We start from the raw sequence: 25,176 nt of genomic DNA, 5'->3' as shown, positions 1-25,176 counted from the left end.
TCACTAGGGTGCGGATTAGGTGAGGCATGATTGGAGGCCCACCTGGATGTATTTGTTGTATATCCACACCATCCGTTTCACAAAAAATGAGGCCGATGAAAATCTCAGATGGACTACAAAGTAGGGATTGAATTTGCACCGGTAAAATCTTCTTAATGTCTACAAAAGTTTTGGATCAAGCTGGTATTTGTATTTTCCTTTTATCCAAGTTTCTGTGACTTTATTAAAAGATTGGAAGGAAATAAACATAACAGTGGGCCCTAGGAAGTTTTAACAGTGGGTGTTCAATCACCATTATGTTTCTACTGTGTGGCCCAGCTGAGATTAGGATCTGCCTCATTTTTTGCACCATGCCCTAAAATAACCAGACAAAACAGATGAACAGTGTAGATATACAAAACATACATATAGGTAATTGGTTCCATGGTTAATCCTCGCCCACGGGTGAGGCCCTGACCGTGGGGCCCACCTCGATTGCCTGTATTGTGTATTGATGAGCCACGCTATGTACCCATTAGGGTTACTTTAGCAAAGGAAAGAGCCACGTGGGTGAAACTTTCATGAGATCCATCGGCTCACTTTTAACCGTTGAACCTAAAAATTCATGACCATCCAAAATTCAGATGGAGGAAACAGCTGGGATGAAAGGCCCACCTCTAGTTTTGTGTAGGACCCACCATAGTTTTTTATTTGTCGTAGAATTCATCCATCTAAATTACCTTATCAGGATTTAAATAAATAAACCAAAAATCATAGTATTCAAAACCTCAGGTGGGTGATACCATGTGAAATTAGAGATTTTAGGTATAAAGTTTTTGGGTGGCTTAGATGACTATTAAATCATCCTAATTTTTGGGATCAAGTCTAACAATAATGAGTTGAATGTGTGATGGACGGGTTGGATTTCATGCACGATAAGTCGCTTGGCTACTGACCTGCAGTGTATAATCCGCGTCCCGTCTTCACACGTCACGTACCCAATACGCATAAAATCCAAGCTCTGTGGACTCCACCATGATGCATGTGTTGTGCATGTGTTGTATCCATACCGTCCAACCACTTGTAGAGATCGTTTTATGGCATGGGAAAAAGAATGAAATAGATCTAAAGTTAAAGTGGACCCACCACGGAAAACTGTGGGAGCAGTCACACTCACGGTTGAAACATTTATAGGGTCACCACGGAAAACTGTGGGAGCAGTCACACTCACCGTTGAAACATTTATAGGGTCCACCATGATGTATTTTTGAGATCTAATCTATTCATAAGTTAACATAGAGATAGATGAATTGAAAACAGAAATACGAACTTGAATGGAAACTTCTATGGCCCCTAAGAAGTTTTGAATGGTGGATGTCACTGTCTCCACTGTTTTCTGTGGTCCACTTGAACTTTAGATCTATCTTATTCCTTTTCTCATGCCATAAAACGATCTCTCCAAATTAATGGACGGTATATATTCAACACATGCATCATGGTGAGGTACACATAGCTTGGGGACGTCACATCAGTAGCGATTTGGCTACTGACCTTGTCAGTATCTAATCCGCGTCCGCGAAGACGAGCGTTGCAGCTCCTCGAGCTCCGATTTATACGAACGGTTCAAAGGAGATCAAAGTTGCATGGCCCAAAAATGATTTATTTATTATATCCACACTGTTCATCCATTTTGTGAGATAATTTTGGAGCATTGTACCAAAAATGATTCGTATCCAAAGCTTAAGTGGACCACACTAGAAATAGTAGTGGGACAATGATTCTTACCGTTAAAACATTGGTGAGGGCCCATAGCGTTTACTTTCCATCCATCTGTTCATAAGGTAACACAGACCTGGATGAAGAGAATAAACAAATATCACATCCATCCAAAACTTCTGTTACCCCAAAAGGGTTTCAATGGTAGACGTTCAATCCCCCACAGCTTTTTTCAGTGTGGTCCACTTGATCTTTGTATCTATTTTATTTTTCGTTTCAATACTTACTACTAGCTCTCCAAATGAAAGCACGGTTGGGATATAACACATACCTCATGATAGGACCCACAGAACTTAGTGACGTCACACCAGCCAGATCGGTGGTGTGTGGTACACCAGCCAATTTGCTTCCGGTAGTACAGTCCCCCAACTGTTTTCCAGAGAAAACCTTGCATGTATTGGACTTCTAATGTATACTTTTATTTGGACTCAATTTCTTATTTTAAGGAAGCTTCTTTCCAGACAAAACCATGCATGTAGGACTTCTGATGTATACTTTTATTAGGACTCCATTTTTTATTTTAAGGAAGTAACCTTCTATCTTCAAATCTCCTTGGTTTGATGAATGATTCCAGTTTCCCTATATGAACATCCACCCACCACCTTATTCTTTCTCATCCACTCTATTAAAAATTCCACTACATGAATATGTGGTCTCAACTTCCCATTGAAATCTTGGTGACAATCTTACTAAGATCATGTCTAGTCGATCGCATCCGTGCCGGAGCAGTCTGTATTTCATGGCGGTCTGCCTTGATGGAGATCAAGGCCCACAAACTCCATCTTCAATCACATCAACTCCCATGGCTAATGCTCTCCAAAGATTCAAAAACTGACTTCCATCGCTTCCTTGATCTATCCAATAATATAATCTACGACAGACTGCACATCTCAGAGGCTCATGATGTATTTTATTTGGGATCTTTTGGTGAATGGTTGATTCTTGTGAAGTGCGTTACTAAAGAGTTCTTTCTCTTGAATCCATCCTCCAAAGAACAAATCAAACTCCCCTCCCGGGCTAAATGTTGGAACTAGAGAAAAAACTGTTATTATGATTTTGAAGATCTTTGGCATGGTCCTAATATACATTTTGGTACCGCCACGTTATCATCGATCCCTACTTCGGATGATTGTATGGTTGTGATCATTCATACTATGGATAAAATATCTTTCTGTAGATTAAGAGATCCAACATGGACAGTCTTCCAAGGAGACCTTTTCTATGATATTGCATGTTATAAGGGACGTGTTTATGCCTTAAGAACATCACTGGCTATCTGGGAATTGCATCATGATCTTGAATTCACAGGGTGGAATGTTCTTCCACTCAATGAAGTTGAAATAGAAGAAGGTTATTATGTTCATAAGGGCTATTTGGTGGAATCATGGGAGGAGATGTTACTGGTTTTATGGTTAAATCATTATAATAATGGAAGGTTTGAGACATCTCCAGAGACACAAGAATTTCGTGTTTTTAAGATGGACCTAAGCGGTCGATTTTCAGTTAAGGTAGAAAGCTTGGGTGATCGAATGCTTTTCTTGAGCAGAAGCTGCTCCAAATCTTTTTCAGCTACAGGATTGTTAGGGTTTGAAGAAAATTGTATATATTTTAAGAACGACAGTGCAGGTGATTTCAGCGTCTACCACATGGAAGATCGAAGTATCAAGCCATGCTTTCCAAATTGGTATTTCTCACCTGGACTTCTTCCATTCATCTGGCTGTCGCCATATCTAACATAGCAGCTTTTTTATTTGTTTTTTTGAAGTCTAATAATTGTTCTAAGCAATACTTATTAAATCATTTAAATCAAATAAAAAATTTATTGTAATCTCTTAAATAAATATATTTCTTTATTTATTAAAATATGTATCTGTTAAAATCTCTAAAGATATCTCATACTATTATTATTCTCAATGAAAGAAACAATTTATAATTTCCACATTGCAGTTTCTTATGTTTTAAGAGTAGTAAGTTTGATAAACAATTAAAAATGAGTTTATCTGATTTTAAGTAACAAGAAGTATGTATTAGATATCCAAAGCTCTAATACATAATGAGGTCATGTTATCTTTAACTATGATTTAGAGTCTTGATGAATATATAATTACAATTAATTAAAATGAGATGAATCTCATGTTTAGGTGTCCATCAATCGCTCATAACCTTAGCTTTTTTTAATGAGAGGCTTTTTCTAAAGCCTCACCGGGCACATGTTGATACACCGATGTTTTAATGACATCCAATCCATCCATCATATGCATCCCCTTTTTCTCTCATTGGAGCCCAAAAACAAGGCCAATCGAAAAATCAGGTGGGCCACACTACATTGAATCAGTTGGGAAGTCGGGCCGCTGTGTTTTGTATAATCCATTAAAAATGGACACCAAATATATATATATATATATATATATATATATATATATATATATATATATATATATATATATATATATATATATATATATATATATATATATAGGGGTCTTAAGCTTGATGTAGCCACAAGTTTTAAGTAGAAAAATCCGGGTTAGATACAGAACGTTTGGTCGTGTGTAGTCTACAGAAGCAGAGTTCAAGTAGGACTCCTCTACATAGAGATTGCTTTCTCTTGAATCCATTCTCTTAATAACAAATCCAAATCATCACTGAAATGTTGAAAATTCTGCTTTCAGAAATTGAAGAGAAATTGAAGAGCTGATTCAAATCTGAGGTGGAGAGTATTGGCCCACCAAAATCAGGATAAGGATACGCCTACAGTATGTGGTTGAGGTTTGCCACAAACCATAGCTTAAAAACCCAAAAACTCAACTCGATATCCGACCGAGCCAGGTCGAGCTCAACCGAGGTTGTGGGTTCAGCCCAGCCAGGTTGGGTCGACTCGAAGACAATGTTGTGGGTTCAAGTGTTGCGTCGAGTCGACCAAGTAGGTGAGCTAATTCGACGAGTCATGCCGAGTCTGAATCAGTCGAGCTCAGCAACAAGTGTCATAGAGAATCACAGGAAATGCTCAGCAGTGAATTTCATAGAGACAGCTAGATTTCTCACCAAAGTTGAGTCAACTCAGCCAAGTAACGTTGCCTCAAAAATCTCTAAGATTGGAAGACCTTGCTACTTCAACGCCAATGCCAACAAAACAACGGTTCAAGCAGCAGTTTACCAATGAGTTAAAATGATCCACGGGTTGGGAATATAACAATCCAAGAGTTCTTCTTTCAGGCACGATGAGGCCCATCATATGAATAGTCTGGGTAATTGGAAAATGACCTAAAATCCAGTGGCTAGAGCATTCTACAAGAATGCATGGAAAAGAAGCCAAACTCATCGATGATCCACTTTTAATTTGATTTGCAGTCTAGATTGGAAGTAATGTTGCGAATGAATGTACATCGATGATCCACTTTTAATTTGATTTGCAGCTTTTAAACTACTAAACTAGGGTTGCTCATCTGGTGTACACAAAATACATGGACACCTATTAAAACCGTCCAAATTTGTGGCCTCATGGTAAATGAGGGCAGTGAAATGATAGTCAGGCTGTGCACTTGATACGCAGGCCCTCAGAAATTGTTCAAGTGGCATATTAACTCAAATAAACCAACTAGATTGCATAGCCCACTATTGCCAGATCACAATCCCAAGATAGATTGAACAATCTCAACCTCTGATTTGGGGACACTCAATTTGTGGAAGCATCGAATAAATGTCCACCAATCCGATGGTCAGATAATCAAATAAGTTTTTTTTTGTTCAGGATACATCTACACTAGGTACCATAATTTGGACGATTTAATTTGATTAGTATGTCGAGTGTGCAATTTCTAAGTAACTTATAAGAGCCTGTGTATCATAAATCACACTCTGCCAGAGTATCTGAAATTTTCTCATTGGACACACATGACTCTACCACGCCAACCAGTATCCATATTCTACTTAGAAAACTACCAATCAATCAACCTAAAAAACATGATTGCAAAACCAATCAATCAACCTAAAAATCAAGATTCCAAAACCAAATCAAAGTCTTCTAGCTTTTCTTATCCTTTCTTTTTTCTTCAAACATTTTCTCTTAATCTACCGGTTTTTCATTTATTTTCAATTCAAATCAGAGTCAATATTGTAATTTACCCAAACTCAAGTGCAATGAAAGCTGAATGGATCGTTCATGCCCCCCAAACCGTCTCTCTTGAAATGATGCAGCATCGATCTCACCTTCAAAGAGACTTCTCTTCTTTCTCACGAAGATTCCTTCCATCCGCCATAAGTCTCCTCCTCCCTGTACTCTCTAGTTCCATATCGCTGTTCGTCGGTTCCATATCGCTGTTCACCAGTTCCATATCGCTGTTCCCCAGTTCCATATCGCTGTTCGTCGGTTCCATATCGCTGTTCGCCAGTTCCATATCGCTGTTCCCCTCTTTCCTGCAAAAACAACAACCAGTTGGGCTTAATGATGAGAGGTTTGCTACAATGTCCCCGAGTATTGTTATTTGATAAGACATGACAATAACCTTGGATGTTGGACCATAACCGTTTATATGATGGGTTTCACCATGGATTGGGTAATACCCAAGAAAATAAACAAACAAACAGGCAACGAGAACTGTTGGATCAGAGTATTTCAACCCCTTTTTATTATTTAATTCTTTTACTTTCAATATGGACCGCCTCCTTGACAACTGTTTCTGTATACCATTGATTGAAAGTTTAGACTATTCCAATCTTTCAGTTTTTTAGGCCCACCGTTAGCTGTGTATCTTGTTAGATCAATGGTTTGGATCAACGAACATTACCCCAGATCCAACAGCTCTAGTCCCAGCATATATCCTAAGAAAAGAATATTGTGTGATGGTCCATGGGTACATGTGAAATCATAGATCTGTTTGTCTCGGTCAATCTAAGCCGACCAACTCATAGACCACCAGTGGTCAACAGTGGCAATGATTAACCATTTCTAACCATGCAATACATAGACTTTTGTAGACCAACCTTTGTTGAACCCAGCAACAGAAGATGGATCACATAGTTAAAAACTTCTAATCAATGCAGTTTTCTAGATACAGCTCATCCAGGCAGTGCACCGCTAGCAGGGAGACTCAGATTCATTGCCAAAGTGCACCAATCAAGGGTTCATAGGACATCGTTGCTAGATGGGGTACTCAATGCACATTGAATTCCGCTAGCAGGGAGACTCAGATTCATTGCCAAAGTGCACCAATCAAGGGTTCACAGGACATCGTTGCTAAATGGGGTACTCAATGCACATTGAATTCCAAACCTTGCAAAGATTTGTGGATTTGAATGTGGAGTCTTATGTATGTAGGAGGTATTATACAATACTCAACACATGAACATCCAACTTCTGCCAGGGTTATGCTAGTTTGTAGCAGGGATCATGGTTTGATGAATCCAATCTGCTGACATTATAGGTTCTGTATGGGTCCCCCATGCACCAAATCTCTCTCCAATTGGAAAATCCAGTGAATCTTTGGACTTTTCAATTGAATGCAGATCATAGTTATATTTGTATTTGTTAACAGTCTTTTTGTTGGTCCCTGATTGAAGGCGAAGAAAGAGTATAAAACAGGGCATGGTGATTGATTTTGAAGAAAATTTGGAGGGAATTGTCATAGTTGTGAATTTCCTTGGATACACATTTTGGGCCTGTTAGCACAGGCTCATCCTCAATTCTCAGCCATTCTTTCTGAAAGGATTTGAATCCAAAACTATCAGTGTTTGGTGTATCAGAATGCCCCAGCACAAGCAAGAAAGATGTTGAAGGAGTGGAGTTTTCCAATCAGTTTATCAAAAAAAAAGGGCTTTGCGATTGAGATAGCAATGCCCTGCATGCGAACAGGCACATTATAAATTAATGAAGGTCAAGAAAGAAAAACCTCTGGAGTAAAGGTGAGGCCGACTCTGATCTCTCCACAATATTCCTGGTCCTTCACCACGTTATAAACAGTTGGTGGGATGCTCCCTTGCATGAACAATGGTTCTAAGGGAATGCTGCGATGTTCAAAACATCAAATGATAAAAGAAAATTAATCACATTAGAAGGTAATCAACCAAAGTAAAAGAATGTGTTTGATTGTATATCCACGACAAGTTGCATAGGCCGCAACTCATCACTCAATGATCAAAGGTGCAGCAATTCATCCGTTTGCCGAGTTTAATCCAACCATGCTTATACTATTGTAATGAGGAATGCTAAGTTTAGTGTACTCATGCATGTGAGGTGAGCAGATGGCTTCACAAGTGCCAATGTGACACTTGTTCCAGATCCAAAGCATTCATCAGGCAACCATACAAATGCCTTGACCGAAAAATCCAGTAGGCCACATGTGCATGTTATCATTGTACATGCGATCCTCCTATTGAGCGGCTGGCCTGGGTTTTGGTCCAATGAATCTAGGACCAACCTGACAAGCTGCTTGGATCTCACTCATGTGTTCCCAGTTTCCACATGTGAAAAGGAGATACTATAGAGAAGGGAAAAAAAAAAAAACATGCTCACACGGGTTCTCTTGCATTCCTCTTGTTGCAATAATTGTCAACAATAACCATAGTCAAGACAGGAAGGTTAGAGAGCTAGGTATGGAATTGATTACAAGGGTCTTGAAGGAAACCAGTGCACAAGGATAGGCTCAGCTTCTACATGAACAATCACAATAAATAAATAAATAAATAAATAATCAATCTCACACTGGTAGAAATACTTTAAGACCACCACGTTTCCCGAAGGAAAAATTTTGACCTCCACATTCACAAATTGTATGGAAATCAAATTCCGCATTACGCAGGCCATCCACACCTATAAAAGCAGTCCAAGATAATGATACTGCTCATTTCACCTAGGGGTTATCAGTCTTGGGCAGAAATGAACTCCACTCAACCGCAATTTCAAGACACCGAAACATACCATAACGCTTTCCATTCCCATGTCCAGACTTGCCTTCATGAAGCCATCAAAAGACACCAGAAACGTTGACAAAGAAGCCTCAAAAAAGATGAATTGTGTTGGTGGTGGTGAGTGATTGTGATTGTGTGTGTGTGTGTGTGGGGGGTGACAAAGAAGCCTCAAAAAAGATGAATTGTGTTGGTGGTGGTGAGTGATTGTGATTGTGTGTGTGTGTGTGGGGGGGGGGGGCTGGGTTCTAGTGCTAGTTCTTGAAGACCCAGATCTAATCGGATTTGGGTATCCATTAGTCACTGGTTTTATGTTTTGAGCTTGGGACAATTAAGAGCATTCATGTGGTTGGGCCCACCTAATGGGAGTATTAGATTGCACACCCATGTTCCACTTCGACATGTGCATGGTGTGCAGAAGGACTCTCTTACATGTGTGTGGCTTCAAAATCTCATTTCTTTTACTAGAATAGTCAATATATATTAAACATATAAACATTTAAAACTAATAGGGCTCGACCCGTATCCGACTAGACCCAACCTGCCCAACTTTAATTTCACTCTTACATGTGATGGACCACAACCCAAACTCGACTAGACCTGATTTTTAACTGGACCGGAAAGGTGAGACCTGAACCTGACCTGATTTCTTAACATGTCTAATAAATGGGACCCACCCATTAAAATTGGCTCAGGTTCATCGGGTACCCCTGTGACTCTGGGTACCCACTGACAGCCCTGGGAATGGGTTCCAACATATATAGAGGGGAGGAGAAAGGGAGTATTGTCTCTTATATTTAGAAATTTTCAATGTGTCTCATCAAAGCATTAGTGTAAGGTGTTTGAGTTAGTTTTGCTTACACCAGAAGAGGGAAACAGTAGTTGTGTTTGTTAGAACTGTTTTACAGGCTGAGATTAAGTGATATTCAAAGGCAAGAAATTAACATAAGAATTTCTATAGTTGAGGGTTATATACAAGTGGATTATTTAATTTCATAGTGTTGACCAATGTTTTCCGCATCGTTATCGCGTAATGTATCACACCCAATGTTGTCAAATGGCATAATCGATCCTGTGTGATTGCTTATGCCTGATCGCTTATGCAATTGCACAATCACATAAGCAATCGCACAAAAAAAAAAATAATAATAATAATAAATAAATTTAAAATTTAAAATTTAAAATTTAAAAAAATTAATTTTTTTTTTTTTTAAATGGCAAGTATGCGATCGCTTTATGGGTTATGCGATCGCATACTATCCATATGGCATATGCGATCATGCGATCGCTTTTGACAACATTGATCACACCCTTGGGATACGGATACATATCATTTATCACATGGAGATATCGGTCGCATCAGGTAATGTATCGTTGTTGTTGGGAAACATGGGAAAACAATGGAAAATTGGCCGAATTTTTCAATGAAACTTCAAGGATTGTTAAAAAAGACATCAATACACACTTAAAAATCAAACCATCACAAAAAACAAGTGCACATATTAAGTTTCAGTTGTATAGAGTCCTAATCTATATGTTGTATGACCGAACTGATACAAGTATATTCAAAGTCAATTTATATAATTTATAAATGTAAGAAGACATGTATGAAAACACAGGCAATACATTCAAAAGCAAAAGTAGAAAACTAAAAATATACTTGTGAATGATGTGCGTGGTTGTGACTTAGACCCACATAGAGTTACACATACATTACGAGTGGAATTTTGGGAAAATAAAATCAAATTACCAAGAATCACTAGATCAGTTTACACTTTACATACATGTTTGGTTTTGTGTTTGGACGGTAGAATTGCAACTGATTTGGGAGAAATTGGGAAATTTTCGAATTTTCCCCAATTTTCTGTAAATTAGCCCGTCTCCCGCGAATCTTGAAATTGATGATTTTTCATACATAACATGAAGAATCATAGATTTTTAACCATTTGTCACTGATTTCACATGATTTTACAGTTTTTTTTTTTTTTTTTTTTGTAAGGATCAAAACTAAAAAATTCTCACTAGATCGAAAATGCCCCAAATCGGCTCGGATCTTCATTCCGATTCGAAATTTGTGTTTTTCTTCAAAGGGATTCAAGAGAAATGGTCAAATCCACAATAGATCTAGTTAGAAGTGGAAATGAAAAAAAAAATAAAAAATATATATATATATATATATATATATATATATATATATATATATATATATATATATATATATATATATAAAAGATTTAGAATGAGTTTTTTCGAATTTTTATCTTCTGCGATGCAAAGAATTTCAAATACTACCTTTGGGTTTCATATCGCCCAGGGGAGACACACAATATAGCGTGTGATATATCGCACAATATCGTCGACATTGAAAACACAGGTGTTGACATTCTTTTTTTCGGTTCTCCATGGGATTCTATTCTTTAAGTGCTCCAAGCTACAGCTTCGGGCTACAACAAGATCTAGAGTTCTCTTATTTGGTTGTTCTTCTTCTCCAATTTCTATTGTAGTTCATGGAATGAGCAAATTTTTCACAAGTTCATTTGCAAGTTCGAGAACTAATTTGCAAAATCAACTTTCTTTCGTCTCCAGTTTCTATTGTAGTTCATGGAATGAGCAAATTTTTCACAAGTTCTTTTGCAAGTTCGAGAACTAATTTGCGAAATCAACTGCTAGACTTCGAAACTAGTGATTGTAGTATCAATAATATCAGCCAAAGCTAATGATATCACACAATGTTGATACAAAATTAGGTTGTAATTGGGACTTCCCAATTTCGGTTGATATATCGCAATGGATTGACGATATATCAATACATTGTGATTTTGAAAATATCATTGTTCTAAGAATGCAGTTGTTCTAAGACTTCAAAACAAGACATCTGGATTCTGAAAGTATCGACTTCAAGACTGCTAGACTTCCTTCCTTACAGGCCTGAGACTGCCAACTTGATATCCACAAAACAAAATCTAGATGTCTTGCTTTTGTCTTTTGATCAAATGTGTACAATACACATGCAATCATGTATTTCTATTTTCTACTTCTAGTTAGAAAAATTCAAACTAGTTTCAACCATTCTGGTCAAATAGGAGACATTGAAAGCATATGCACAATGGTAATGAATGTGACAGAAAACTCACGTCGCTTCTCCCACAAAATCATCCGAACTAAAGTTGTCACTGTCCATTAACTTGATAGTCATCTCTGAAACACCTTCAGAAACTGTGAATACAAAGTTCTCATTCCATTCCGGCTCAGTTCCTTTACCTGCACCAACCAACAATTTTTTCAACATCAACAAATAGCTGAAGCATGATAATGTAATTTTCATGAAATGTATGTGTTGATAAAGGAAAAAGAATTGAAATAGAGAATTAGATGTTATTCTTCAGGGGCGTATGCTACACTTAAGGAAGCTGAGAACTTATAGATGCCCATGACAAGATTCAGGTTGATTCACTGGTCAGGTGGGCGAGAGTTTTCCAAACAAATGCACAGCTCAGAAAAACTTGGTTGAAGTTTTCTAACCCATCCATCGGTTTCCAATATTGAGGTCCAGATGCTTATTGGACCAGATTTTATTTTTGAGAAACCATGTAGTAGTGCCAATATATCCCACATGTTCAAATCGATGAACATTTTCAATTTCTGATCCCTTTTTTGTTGAAATTATGTTAAATTAGTGTCAAATGGTTACGAATCCATTGGTTCTCATGTTTTGCATGAAAAATCATAGAGTTGGAGCTGTCATTTCGATATCCATTGGTTCTTCATGTTCTCCATGTTTTTTTTTTTTTTTTTGAAATTTTCCTTCAACCAACTCTCAGTTGAGACTAATTTCGAAGTATTTAGGAGTATTTGATGAAATGATCATCACATACACTCTAATTTCAAATTTTTAGTGTAGGTGGTCCGATGTGGGAAAATTTTGTAAATTTTATTTTCCCAATTTCTCCCAAATCGCTTGCAATGTTGCACTCCAAACATGAAATCAAACATGTATGAGGGCTGATCTACTGATTTATTAAGTCCTCGCCAATTTTCGAAAAATAAAAATCATTTTTTAATTAAAAATTAATGACATTTTTTCCTTGAAATTTCCCTTCAACTATCAATTGATACTAATTTCGAAGTATTTAGGAGTGTTTGATGAAATGATCATCACATACACTCTAAATGTTATATGTTCAATTTGAATATAATTGCATTAGTTAAGTTAAACAACTTATAGCTTAGGACCCTATACAAAGGAAACCTATTATGTGCACTTCTTGTTTGAGATGTTATGATTTAAAAGTATGTATTAAGGTCTTTTTTAACAATCCCTGAAGTTCCGTTGAAAAATTCAACCATTTTCCAAATGTTTCCCCATGTTTCCCAAAAAGTGCGATAAATTACCCGATACAAATGATATATCTCATGCGATAACCAATATGTATCTGTATCGCAAGGATGCGATACGTAACGCGATACTAATATCTCGAACACTGGTCAGACCAACCAGGTGGATGAATTAGATTTCAAATGTATGTGCCATGCTGGCACATGTGGCTTGTACACAACTTTATTACACGTGTGTGCTTAGCAAAGCTCAAAAAATACAATAAAGATAAAAATTACTATTGATAGAATACCACTTGGAGAAAGCAAATGTCCAGACCATCAGAACCCAACAATTCAACTTGAAATTCCATGATACAACCAACACCATATTATCTAACCACCAAAACCCCATTAACGCCACCGAAAATCACACTTCAAAACACAAAGCATGAATCCTAAAACCCATCCATAAACCTAATTTTTTAGCCCAGACCAAAATCAGCCCTCTTCCTATTAGACCTAACACTACTTCTAAGCAGACATACAATCCAAATCCCTTTTCTAACCTAAAACCAAACCCATGCCCATATTCCCTTCAAGACCCAGCTACAGTCCCTATGCATCTAAAAACTACAATCTAAACCCAACTTTCAGCCCTTAATTACATCCTAAAGTCAAGCCCTAGCTCTCCTAAAACCCATAAACCAAACCACTCACAGGCCAAAAACCCCAAATCCTAAACCTATACAATTCTCAAAACCTATTTCCCGAAACTTGCTACAGTTACAATCCAAATCTGCTTCAAATCCTAAACTTCATACAGTTCTCAAAACCCATTTACCGAAACCTGCACCAGTTATAACCCAAATCTGAGTCCAGTTTTTACCCAAACTGTTAGACAGCTCACATACTTTATATATCCATACCTTGTATATCTTGTTTCTATAGGTAGAGAATTTTGCGTTTATTACTTTCCTTGTATAGATGATTGTAATATCTACATATTCAACCCCATTGGGTTGTCTCAAATAGACAGAAAAGCTTCTGCATCTCTTTGCTTTCATGGTATCAAAGCCTCCATGATCTGAAACTGTCCCTGCGTTGTCCGGTCACCACCCCTGCTGCGTCTAGCAACTGCCCCTGCTCATCCGACCGCCCCTGCACCATCCGGCCGCCCCTCCTGCATCATCCGGCCGCCCCTGCTGCGTCGTCCGGTCCTCCCTGCTGTGTCCGGTCACTGTCCCTGCGCATCCGACCGCCCTGCATCATTCGGCCGCCCCTCCTGCGTCGTCCAGTCCTCCCTAATGCGTCCGGTCACTGTTCCTGCGTCATCCGGCTGCCCCTGCTGCGTCGTCCGGCGATCTCTCTGCTTCAGATCTGCTCGTCCTGTCCTAGATCTGCTCATCCGAACCCTGCTACTGTTCGAACCCGTTGCTGCTGCTCCAGATCTGCTGTCCGAATACTGTTGCTGTTCGAACCTATTACTGCTGTTGTTGTTCCATCCTGTTCCAGATCTGCTTGTCCGAATCCTATCTCTGTTCAAACCCGTTGCAGTTGCTGTGATATTCTGCCAGATCCAGAAACTACAATTGCTTACGTATCTCCTGTTGTACGGTATATATTACACCTTCTTCTGCTGCAACTCTTTACGTACTTTAAAATTACTTCAGAACAATGGACAAGAACTCATCACGTACAGAGGCCCCACGTTGTAGTTTTGATGGTACCAACTATTCTCTATGAGCCATCCATTTCCAGAACTTTTTCAAGGGTCGTGGGTTGTGGGGACTCATTGATGGATCTATTTCTATCCCCACTTCCACAGATGCCGAAAAATTAGCTGATTGGGACATGAACAATGGACGAATTATTACCTGGATTCTCGATTCGGTCGATCGGTCCATTGTTATTGGCCTCACACCCCATCGCACTGCTAAGGCAATGTGGGAACACCTCCAGACAATTTATCAACAGAGTAGTGCGGCCCAGTTATACCGCCTGGAATAGGATCTCATTAACCTTACTCAGGGTGATGAAAGTATTCAATCATTTTACTCCAAAATTGTCACTATTTGGACACAGATGGCTATGATGGATCCAACATTTCCTCATGACTTTAAGATATTCCAATCTATGCGCGAGAGTGCGCAAGTACGACAATTTCTTATGAAGCTACGTCCGAAATTTGAGCATTGTCGGGCTGCTCTCTTGAACCGTAGCCCTCCTCCTTCATTGAATTCGGTTATTAATGATTTATTGGCTAAGGAGCAACGACTGAAGGTTCTCTCTCTTCCTTCATCGACTCCGGGGTCATCTGATATGGTGTTTGCTGTGTCTACTACGACACCAATACATGGTTCTACTCATTTGACTTGTCGTGGCTGCAACAAGGTGGATCATGTTGTTGCTCAATGCAAAGAACGGTGCGCTTATTGTCGACGGACTGGTCATGGTATTTAGGACTGCCGTACACGTGCCTATGCATCTTCTTTAGGCCGTGGCCGTGGTGGTCGTGGTCGTGGCCGTGGCCGTGGTCGTGCTCTTTCTGCTACTACTACCACTATTTCTTCCGAGCCGTCTGTTAGTGGTTCACCACCTACTGTTTCTGCTGAAGGTATTTCATCTCCGTTGACTCCTACGATGCTCCAACAAATCGTTCAGGCCCTTTCTGCGGCCAGTATGTCAGGTATATCCCCATCTCCTACATGGTTCTTTGATTTGGGTGTTTCAAATCATATGACCGGTGTTATATCCCATCTTCGTGACATTCGTCCCTACACCGGCAATCAAGCTATTTCTACTGCGGATGGCACTAGACTACCTATTCAGTCCGTTGGTTCATTGACTTTCTCTCCTCCTGCTCATCGTCAGTTCACTCTTCGTGATGTGTTTCGTGTCCCTAACCTCTCCTCCAATTTAATTTCAGTTGGTCAACTCACATCCAATAACTGATTAGTCATATTTCTTCCCAACTGTTGTTTTATGCAGGATCTGGCAACGAGGAAGGTACTTGGGAAGGGTAGGCGGCATGGTCGTCTGTACGTGCTGGACTTTGATCCATCTGTCACTCCGGCTCGTTGTTTCTTTTCTCTATCTTCATCAGATATTACTTCAGCAAATAAATTATGGAAACTGTGGCACTTTCGCCTGGGTCATCCTCATTCTGATCGGTTACTTCAGTTAATTTCATCTGGCATGTTAGGGAATATTTCTCTTAATAAAAATGATTTGGATTATTCTTGCTCTTCCTGTTGTCTTTCAAAAAGCAAGTGCATTCCCTTTTCTTTAAGTATTACAAAATCATCTTCTATGTTTGAACTTGTGCATCAGATGTCTGGGGTCCTTCACCAATTATGTCTTTCTCTGGATTACGATACTATGTTATATTCATTGATGATTTCACACGGTACACTTGGATTTACTTTCTTCACTCGAAGTCACAGGTTTTTGAAAAATTCAAGTTATTTCACTCTATGTTGAAGACTCAGTTTCAGGCTACAGTTCAAACTCTCCGCTCTGACTCAGGGGGGAATATCTCTCAATCGAATTTCGTACATTTCTTCAAGGTCATGGGATTATTCATCAGACCACCTGTTCTGATACTACACAACAGAACGGGGTGGCTGAACAAAAAAATCGTCGTATTGTTGAAACTGCCAACACCCTGATGACAGCTATGGGTGTTTCTCGTTCCTTCTGGGCGGAAGCTATGTCACATTCAGTCTACTTGATTAACCGGATGCCAACCAAAGTTCTGCATAGTAAATCTCCCTACTTTATTCTCACCAGCTTACCCCCTGCATATTCCACATTCCGTGTTTTTGGTTGTATCTGTTATGTTCACCTAGCTTCACGTGAACGTAATAAACTATCTCCAAAATCAGTCAAATGTATGTACTTAGGATATGGGAAAACTCAAAAGGGTTTTAGATGTTATGATCCTGTTTCTCGTCGTGTTCGGGTTTCACAGCATGTTGCTTTTCTTGAACATATTGCATTCCATTCATCTCCTCCTCCGCACACACCAAACTCTTCTGGTCTAACCACCTTTCCTGAAATTTCGTTTGCCTCGAGTACTCTCCCTCGTCTGTTGCAGGTTTACTCACGTCGACCACGTACAGATCCACCACCTATTACTCAACCCAAACCTATTGTACCTGTTGCGGATCCCGAACCTACCTCGATACGTCGTTCCACTCGTGAACATCGAGCGTCTGATCGCTTGATATGCTCTATGTCTGCCATGAATGCTACTCTGGATACTGTTTCTATTCCTATTTCATATTCTCAGGCAGCCACTTATGATTGTTGGAAGAAGGCTATGGCAGAAGAACTTGCGGCATTGAATGATAACCATACATGGAACATTGTCACTCAACCCGCTGACCAACAGCTAATTGGTAGCAAATGGATTTAATCTGTCAAGCTCAAGTCTGATGAATCATTGGATCGATACAAGGCTCGACTTGTCGGTCAGGGATACAAACAGGAATACGGAATTGACTACGATGAGACTTTCGCTCCTGTGGCCAAGATGAAAACTGTTCGTACTCTTCTGGCTATCTCTTCTGTTCACTCATGGCCACTCTCTCAGATGGATGTGAAAAATGTCTTTCTTCATGGAGACCTCCAAGAAACCGTATATTTGAAACCTTCTCCTGACTCTTTAATTCCCAACAATAAGGTATGTCGCCTAAAGAAAGCCATGTATGGCCTCAAACAGGCACCGCGGGCATGGTTCCAACGCTTTCACGATGTTGTTACAGGTGTTGGCTTTACTCAAAGTGGTCATGACCCATCCTTATTTTTGCGCACCACTGCTCACGGCATTGTTATTATTCTGGTTTATGTTGATGACCTCCTACTGATTGGTAGCGATGCTACTGGCATTTCGGCTTTAAAGGAAGTTCTGCAAGCATCCTTCAAGATGAAAGACCTCAGCCATCTAATATACTTTCTTGGACTTGAATTTTCGTGTTCCAACCGTGGGATTCTGGTCAGCCAGCGTAAATATACCAAGGATCTTCTCGCCTTGGCATCATTGACAGATCAGAAGACGGTTTAGACTCCTTTAGAACTTAACGTTCACTATTGTCGTGACGATGGTGATCTACTTGCACAGCCCGATTTATGGCGTCGTCTGGTTCGGAGTCTGGTTTACTTAACTATGACTCGCCCTGATATTGCCTATGCTGTCCAAGTCGTCAGTCAGTTTGTTTCTGCTCCTCGGACTCTTCATATGACTGCGGTGTTGCGCATCCTAAGGTACCTTCGTGGCTCTCTAGATCGATCTTTGTTCTTCTCCTCCACGGCGACTCTGGATCTTCGTACTTATTCGGAGCTGATTGGGCTAGATGCGCTCTCACACGAAGATCTACCACTGGCTACTGTGTTTTTCTTGGCGCTTCTCTCATCTCTTGGAAGTGTAAGAAGCAGGCCACTGTTTCCAAATCGAGTACAGAAGCCAAGTATCGGACGATATCAGCTGCGTGTGGTGAGCTCGTCTGGTTACGTGGACTTCTTTCAGACTTGGGCTTTCCTCTATAGAATCCCACTCCACTCCATGTCGATAATCTCAGTGCAATCCAGATTGCCACTAACTCGGTTTTTCATGAACGGACGAAGCATATTGAAGTTGACTGTCATTTTATCCGTGAGAAATTTCAGTCTGGGCTCATTTCTCTTCCATATGTAGCATCCCATGATCAGATTGCTGACATTCTCACCAAGTCCCTCACGTCTGCACGTCACTCTTTTCTTGTTGGCAAACTATTACTTGTCGATGACTAGCATTAGTTTGAGGGGAGATGTTAGACAGCTCACATACCTTGTATATCTTGTTTCTATAGGTAGAGAATTCTGCGTGTATTACTTTCCTTGTATAGGTGATTGTAATATCTATATATTCAACCCCATTGGGTTGTCTCAAATAGACAGAAAAGCTTCTGCATCTCTTTGCTTTCACAAACAACACCCAATACCTGTATATTTCCAACCTCCAACCAGACCCATTAATCTGTTGATGAAAATGTCCCCAATTTGTAAATTACTAGCCTGTAATTGACCTGCTAGACTGTCCCAAACCTGTCCACCTCCCACCTATATTTCACTCCATTCAACTATACCAAACCGGTCCACATTATAATTCATTCTTGCCCAAACCAACCCAACCCAAGCCAACCCAATCCAGAAGAACAGACAACCTGTGCTTCAAATTCCAAGTAGAGAAGGGACGAGGGAGTACACAGCCACAGATACAGTCCCATCCAAGATACAAACCTCCATGATATCCCTCAGCAACAGCTGCAAGCTCCAATGCCTTACCTGCCCCATTATCCTTCTCAACCCATTAACCTATAGCATAGCTCTAAAACTTGGTGACTCAACTAGATGAGATACTTAGCCAAGTCATCATGAAACTTGCTGGTGATCTCAACTCAATCAGGTTCGTCAAGTCAACTTGCTGACTAGGTCGACTTGACGCAACTTGACACAACTAGAACCGAGTCACTCGGTGATTGTTTCTTAGAATAATAAATAAATAAACAAGGGGCAGAGTGTGAGATTCGAACCCAGAACTGTACCTGGAGAGTAACTACTACCAAACAAGCCAAGCACCCCATTTGTGACCATGTATTTCAGTTTTATATCCATAACCAAATAAATAGCTATTATTACTTAATTGTTTGGATTAATTTAATAATTAAAATATTGAGTCGAGTTGGGTTGAATCTTTGAGTCGGCCCAACCCAACGGGACTTCAAGCCAAGTGGAGTCGAGCTTCGGGTTTTTGAACCATGCCTTGAAGCAAGTTACATTAAGCATGTTAATAATCCAATGTGGCGTAGTGGGTGCATGGTGGAAAAGTGGAGGAAAAGATACCACCTTCTTCTCAATAATAGCCCTTGAATCCACAAGGAGAGAAAAATCACTAAAATTGAGAAATAAAATTGATATTACTGAAATAAAGTCTGTTTACAAAGATCTTTTATATGATTATATAAGCCTAAACCCTAAATACGTAACTTTCTTGAAATAGTACACTTTCCTAAAATAGTAAACAACTTCTAAACAGACTCAAACTCCTTTACATGACTCAAACAAGGACTTTAAGCACATTGTACTGCTTCAAACCCTAGAACACTCTAAAGATAGTAAAAGCCATAACTTACTAAAAATCATAAACTTTTAACTTTAAACTTAAAATCAACCTCTAAAGTGATCTATCTTTTGAAAACCATTTGAACCAAATAGAGCTCACCGATAACTTTCCAACAACATAATATTACATGCGTGAAACAAATAACCAGTTGCAAAGTTATGACTGTTGCTAGTTATGGTATGTGCTAGACCCTAGAATTGAACTTTCTAACCCAATTTCCTTCGATCATCCTTGACCTCATCCTACATTAGACCCCTCCAATTGAAAAACTAAACTCAGCCTCAAGTTTACAATGGGCATAGCACATCATAATGATCATCCTTTATAGCATGCCTCCTTTGGCTCCAGCAACAATTGATGGTGAATGCCTATGCGTTGAATTGGAATTTAATTCATAAGATGGAACTTTATAAAACACGATCTTACATTCCATTTCTTGCAATCCTCTGTGTCTCTTTGTACTTTGGTTGTTGCTAGAAAGATAAAAGGGTGTTGATATCCATCGTGATGACCATAGAAGTGTCCACCTCCTTAACCATCTAGTTGTTCTTAACCATTGATCCATCAATTCTTTCTGTCGGGCCATGCATTAACTGATATTTTGACTCCATCAGAACTTACCAATTTTCAATCCATCTTTGGATCCACCAAGTAATCTGATGATGGATTCCTTTTGGTGTGGTAGCACACGTTGATGCACATCTGGAGTAGTTGATGTGAATTCATCAAGAGGCACTACATTTGTATAGGTCACTTATCTTTTTCGTCAGTCTATTCTTCAAGAGGCACCCCTTGATCTGCATAAGTCCACTCTTCTTCTTCAACATTTGATTGGCCAAAAAGCATCTCGCTCTCGCCACAAACTCACTTACCGCGAGCCCCTTTGACATTCGTGGGTCGTTTGTTGCTATGAATATATTTGCAATCCACAGCCTCAGTCAACAGAATGATCATTTCTTTCATCTCCTGGATTGATCATAAAATTCCCATTAAAAAGCCAAGGACTATGCCCTAACTGGTTGATTTCCTGGAACACCATTGGTAGGATTCTCAACTTCCAATCCACTATTTGAAGCCAGCAACCCAAGGAAAGACCTGTCTAATACCAACTAGTGTAGCAACTCTGATACTAGCGTGGCAAATAATACCAACCGGCATAGCGAGTGCGTGGTGGAAAAGTGGAGGAAGAGATCAACATCTTTGTCTCAAGAGTAGCCCTTGAATCCATAAAAAGAGAGAAATCTCTATAAAAAATAAATAAATAAATAAATAAACAAGAGATAAAATTTATATTATTGAAAGAAAGTCTGTTTACAAAGACCTTTCATATGACTTATATATAAGCCCCAAAACCTAAATTCATAACTCCCCAAAATAGTATACTTTCCTAAAACAATAAACTTGCTAAAAATAGCAAATGATTTCTACACTAACTCAAACTCTCTCACATGACTCAAACAAACAAGAACTTAAAGGACCATTATACTTCTTCAAACCCAGAACACCCTAAAATTAGTAAAACATGAAAATTGCTAAAAATAGTAAATTTTAATTTTAAACTTTAAACTCGAAACTAACTATTTTTAGAAAACCATTCGGGAGTCAACTGTCTTTGGCATTGACCAGGACGTAGAGCTCATCGACTGCTTCCCAACAACATATTACAAACGCAAAATAGATAAACGATTGCAAAAGTTATGGCCGTCAAAGCAATAGTGCGCGCTAGCTAGACCCTTGGATTGAACTTTCTAACCCAATTTCGTCATAAAGATAAGGTTGCCTATGATGAAACTAAAGCGTTCAGCTCATAAATGGTGGCACCATGTTGAGGCGCAACTGCAACAAAGTGGGCATCATGTGTGAACTTGGGTGGAAATGAAGATCATGTTGAAAGAAACATTTTTTACCCTAGACCATAAGAAGGTTACATTTAGGGATCTCATCTCACTACATCACCAAAACCTCATCTACTGGTCCAATAAGAAGTTTCGTAAATTGAATGTCAGGCTGTGGCCTGTTATTGTAATAGACTAATGGGTTGCAAGGAAAGATTAAGAGGAAAATGACTACAATTAGATCTCAGAGCTAGATTGAGTCTTATTAGACTTTCTTTTTTTTTTTTTCAATGGGCCAAATTGTGTTAGAGAAAAAGCAAAAGAACAGCACAACACAAACAAATTACAGAGAGCCTAACTGAAAGGAAGCAAAACAAAAATTGGTTACACAGGAAAACACCAACTCAAAGCTACTAGCACATTGCTCATCAAAGGAAAACCCTTTTCCTTTAACATTGTTTGGAATGAAATCCATGGTTACCAAACATGACCTTAAATAGAATACTTTCACAAATTCAGAATAAACTCCATACAGATAGCCTATATGAAACTTCATAACAAACCCCTACTACAAAAATTCTGTTCTAAAATGTTAGTATAAGGGCATGCATGATCCATGTGCAGCGCAATGTGGACGAAAAAACTATACAAAGAACACTACACAAAAATTGCATTGAGCAAATGATCCTAACAACTGGAATTGGACTGGAACTGGACACAACACTTAAATGAACAACAAAGCACATTCTACTAGTGATGTGTAGAAGATGTGTCGTTTTAAGACATGTATATGACATAGACACAGACAAATGAGAGAGAGAGAGAGAGAGAGAGAGAGAGAGAGAATCATCCAAACTATTTTCTGATAGGTAACCATGAAGCTTGAACCCCCGACCTCAATCTTGCACACTTGTGGTCATCATCAGTACAACAAAGCTTATAAACTCTTTATTTTATGACAACTGTTATTGTGACAAAATGGTAGGTAGTTAAGGATCAACATGTTCATAGGATGAATGTATATGAGGAAGTTGAGATAGATGTGTGCAAAGACAAAGAAGGATAAAATTAAAAATAAATGCATCCAAGGGAACTTAGGAGTAGCAACAATAGGTAATAAGATGAGGGAAGCAAACTCAAATGGCCTCCTCAAGTGCAATGGCGACCGAAAACTATGATGGTTAGGAGTGAGTTGATGCAAGTTGAAGGCTCTAAAAGAGCAAGGGGAAGGCGCAAAATGACATAGGTGGAGGTAGTAAGAGAAGACTTGATAACCTATGATCTAAGTGAAGTTATGGCCTTTGATAAAGTGGAATGGCAAAAAAGGATTCATGTAGCCAACCCCATTTAGTTGGGCTAAGATGATCATGATGATGATGAGCTGTCGTGACATTTCTCATGGGAAATGATATATGCAACCCATGTTTTCCCTACACGCCCTTTCTTTTCTACTTTTAGTATTAGAATAGTATAAGATGTTCTAATACAAATAGATAACATTACTCCAAGAACATAAAGCATGTATGAAATAGAATTCACCAAATCAGAGCATAGATATGGCAGATAAGTATGACCAAATTGCTGGGAAAGGCTCTTTATTGGAAAGATTGCCCATCAAGTGATTTGATATTAGTACAACTTTAAAGTGTAGGTTTTCTTTCTTTTTTTCCCTTCTGTATGAAATGAGAAACTAAAGCCTCCTAGAATTCCATTCAGTATATTGCTGCTTGGCAGGATAAAGAATCTATATAGATCCAAAACCACTGCAGACATAACAGTTTGCTGATGCGTGCACATCCGAACATGTGGAAGCAATGTCTCAATGACCCAGGCCATTGTTCTGATAGGCCCCACCATGGATGGGTGCCCAAAAGAATCTCCCAAACTAAAAATCCTAATACCTAACTCCTCAATCTGCAGCCTACCAAAAGATCTTACGTAAAAAAAAAAAAAAAAAAAAAAAAAAGGCAATGGTCCACATTTAACAGAAATAAGACCAAAGTTCACAGTGTTAGGTTCTTATGACTAACAGAGCTTTCGAGGCATCACCCATCCACAACGGGGCCACCAGATCAATAGTCTAGATCACGGAATCTGGACCCCCAACAAAACATCATCAAACTATACAGTTGTCAATGCTCAGCAGGGCACCTATAATTCCTCTACTTTGAATGCCACAACTATGCAAGTAGTCAAAAGATTCATTTTATATGCTTGCTCAAAAGAAAGAAAGAAAAAACCACCAACAAAAACACCCAAGTATATCCAAGAATCCCCAAAAGGTTAGAAATGCACCTGACGCCACACTGCTTTTCTGCTCCTGAGTGCGACAAATGAGAATCGCATAAGGATCCATGTTACCTGTTCCGCCAAATTTTTAATAAACATCAAAAAACAACACAGAAGCCCAAAACTGCAGAGGAAATTAAGTACTCCAAATATAAAGTATAGAAAGGCATATGCAACTTCCGCACCCAAATCTACACTGCAACCTAGAGTAGCTGGATGAGGAACTAAATCGATCCTCGTTGATTCTTGGGTTTCTCTGGTATGAAATGAGCTGCTTCAAATAGGCTCACTATTCCGGCCCATCAACCAAGAGTAGCTTTATGGGCATGGTTTGCAAATCAGTTTTGGCATATGATCGAATCATTCACCACTGATAGAGGGTCATATCACCCCATATTGCCCCTGTATTGGACTGTTTCGGGCCAATAGACAGATACAACCATACATTCATGGATGATGCTGGTACGTATCAAGTGATGTGTTCCGGTATCAGACAATACACCAAACCTTGCTCATTTCCCTACTCCAAAATGACCCGCTTCAAATAGGTACATTACTCCAGTCCGGAATAGAATTAGTTACTCCAGTCCGGAATAGAATTTATCTGGGATGGGCTACATGCACTCCCAAGTAGTTTAAATTTTTAATACACAAATTGACAAGTTGGACATTCCTAGCGCACCATGCAAAAAAAAAAAAAAAAAACAGCCAAAATGGAATTTTGATGATCTAGGATTTTACTCAGTTGCATAAGACATTTGCACAAACATCTAGTTGTATAAGACTTCAATTTCCAAGAGCAAAAGCCCAACAGGACGCCAAACTCAGGAGTCGGAGTTAGAGAATTGTTATAATCATACTACTGATCAATTTTTATGGGACAGAATGTTGGGTAGTCAAGGAACATATTCATAT

At 39.2% G+C, this 25,176-nt stretch overlaps 1 protein-coding gene across 2 annotated transcripts in view; it reads right to left on the bottom strand.

Annotated features, from left to right (window-relative positions):
- LOC131226314 (elicitor-responsive protein 3) overlaps positions 1-25,176 on the bottom strand; it is a 60,255-nt gene that overhangs the window by 24,265 nt on the left and 10,814 nt on the right. The window contains exons 2-6 of one of the 2 annotated variants that reach the window (XM_058222124.1): positions 24,268-24,333; positions 11,793-11,919; positions 7,644-7,758; positions 6,054-6,171; positions 5,965-6,014 (exon numbers count right to left, since the gene is read on the bottom strand). In XM_058222124.1, the coding sequence (XP_058078107.1) occupies positions 5,989-6,014; positions 6,054-6,171; positions 7,644-7,758; positions 11,793-11,919; positions 24,268-24,333 (452 nt within the window). In that variant the 3' untranslated portion in view covers positions 5,965-5,988. The remainder of the gene's footprint in view (positions 1-5,964; positions 6,015-6,053; positions 6,172-7,643; positions 7,759-11,792; positions 11,920-24,267; positions 24,334-25,176) is intronic. The other variant, XM_058222125.1, reaches the window with a different exon arrangement.

This window comes from Magnolia sinica, chromosome 14, assembly GCF_029962835.1.
Source record: "Magnolia sinica isolate HGM2019 chromosome 14, MsV1, whole genome shotgun sequence".
NCBI lineage: Eukaryota > Viridiplantae > Streptophyta > Magnoliopsida > Magnoliales > Magnoliaceae > Magnolia > Magnolia sinica.
This window is presented reverse-complemented; position numbering and strand designations above follow the sequence as displayed.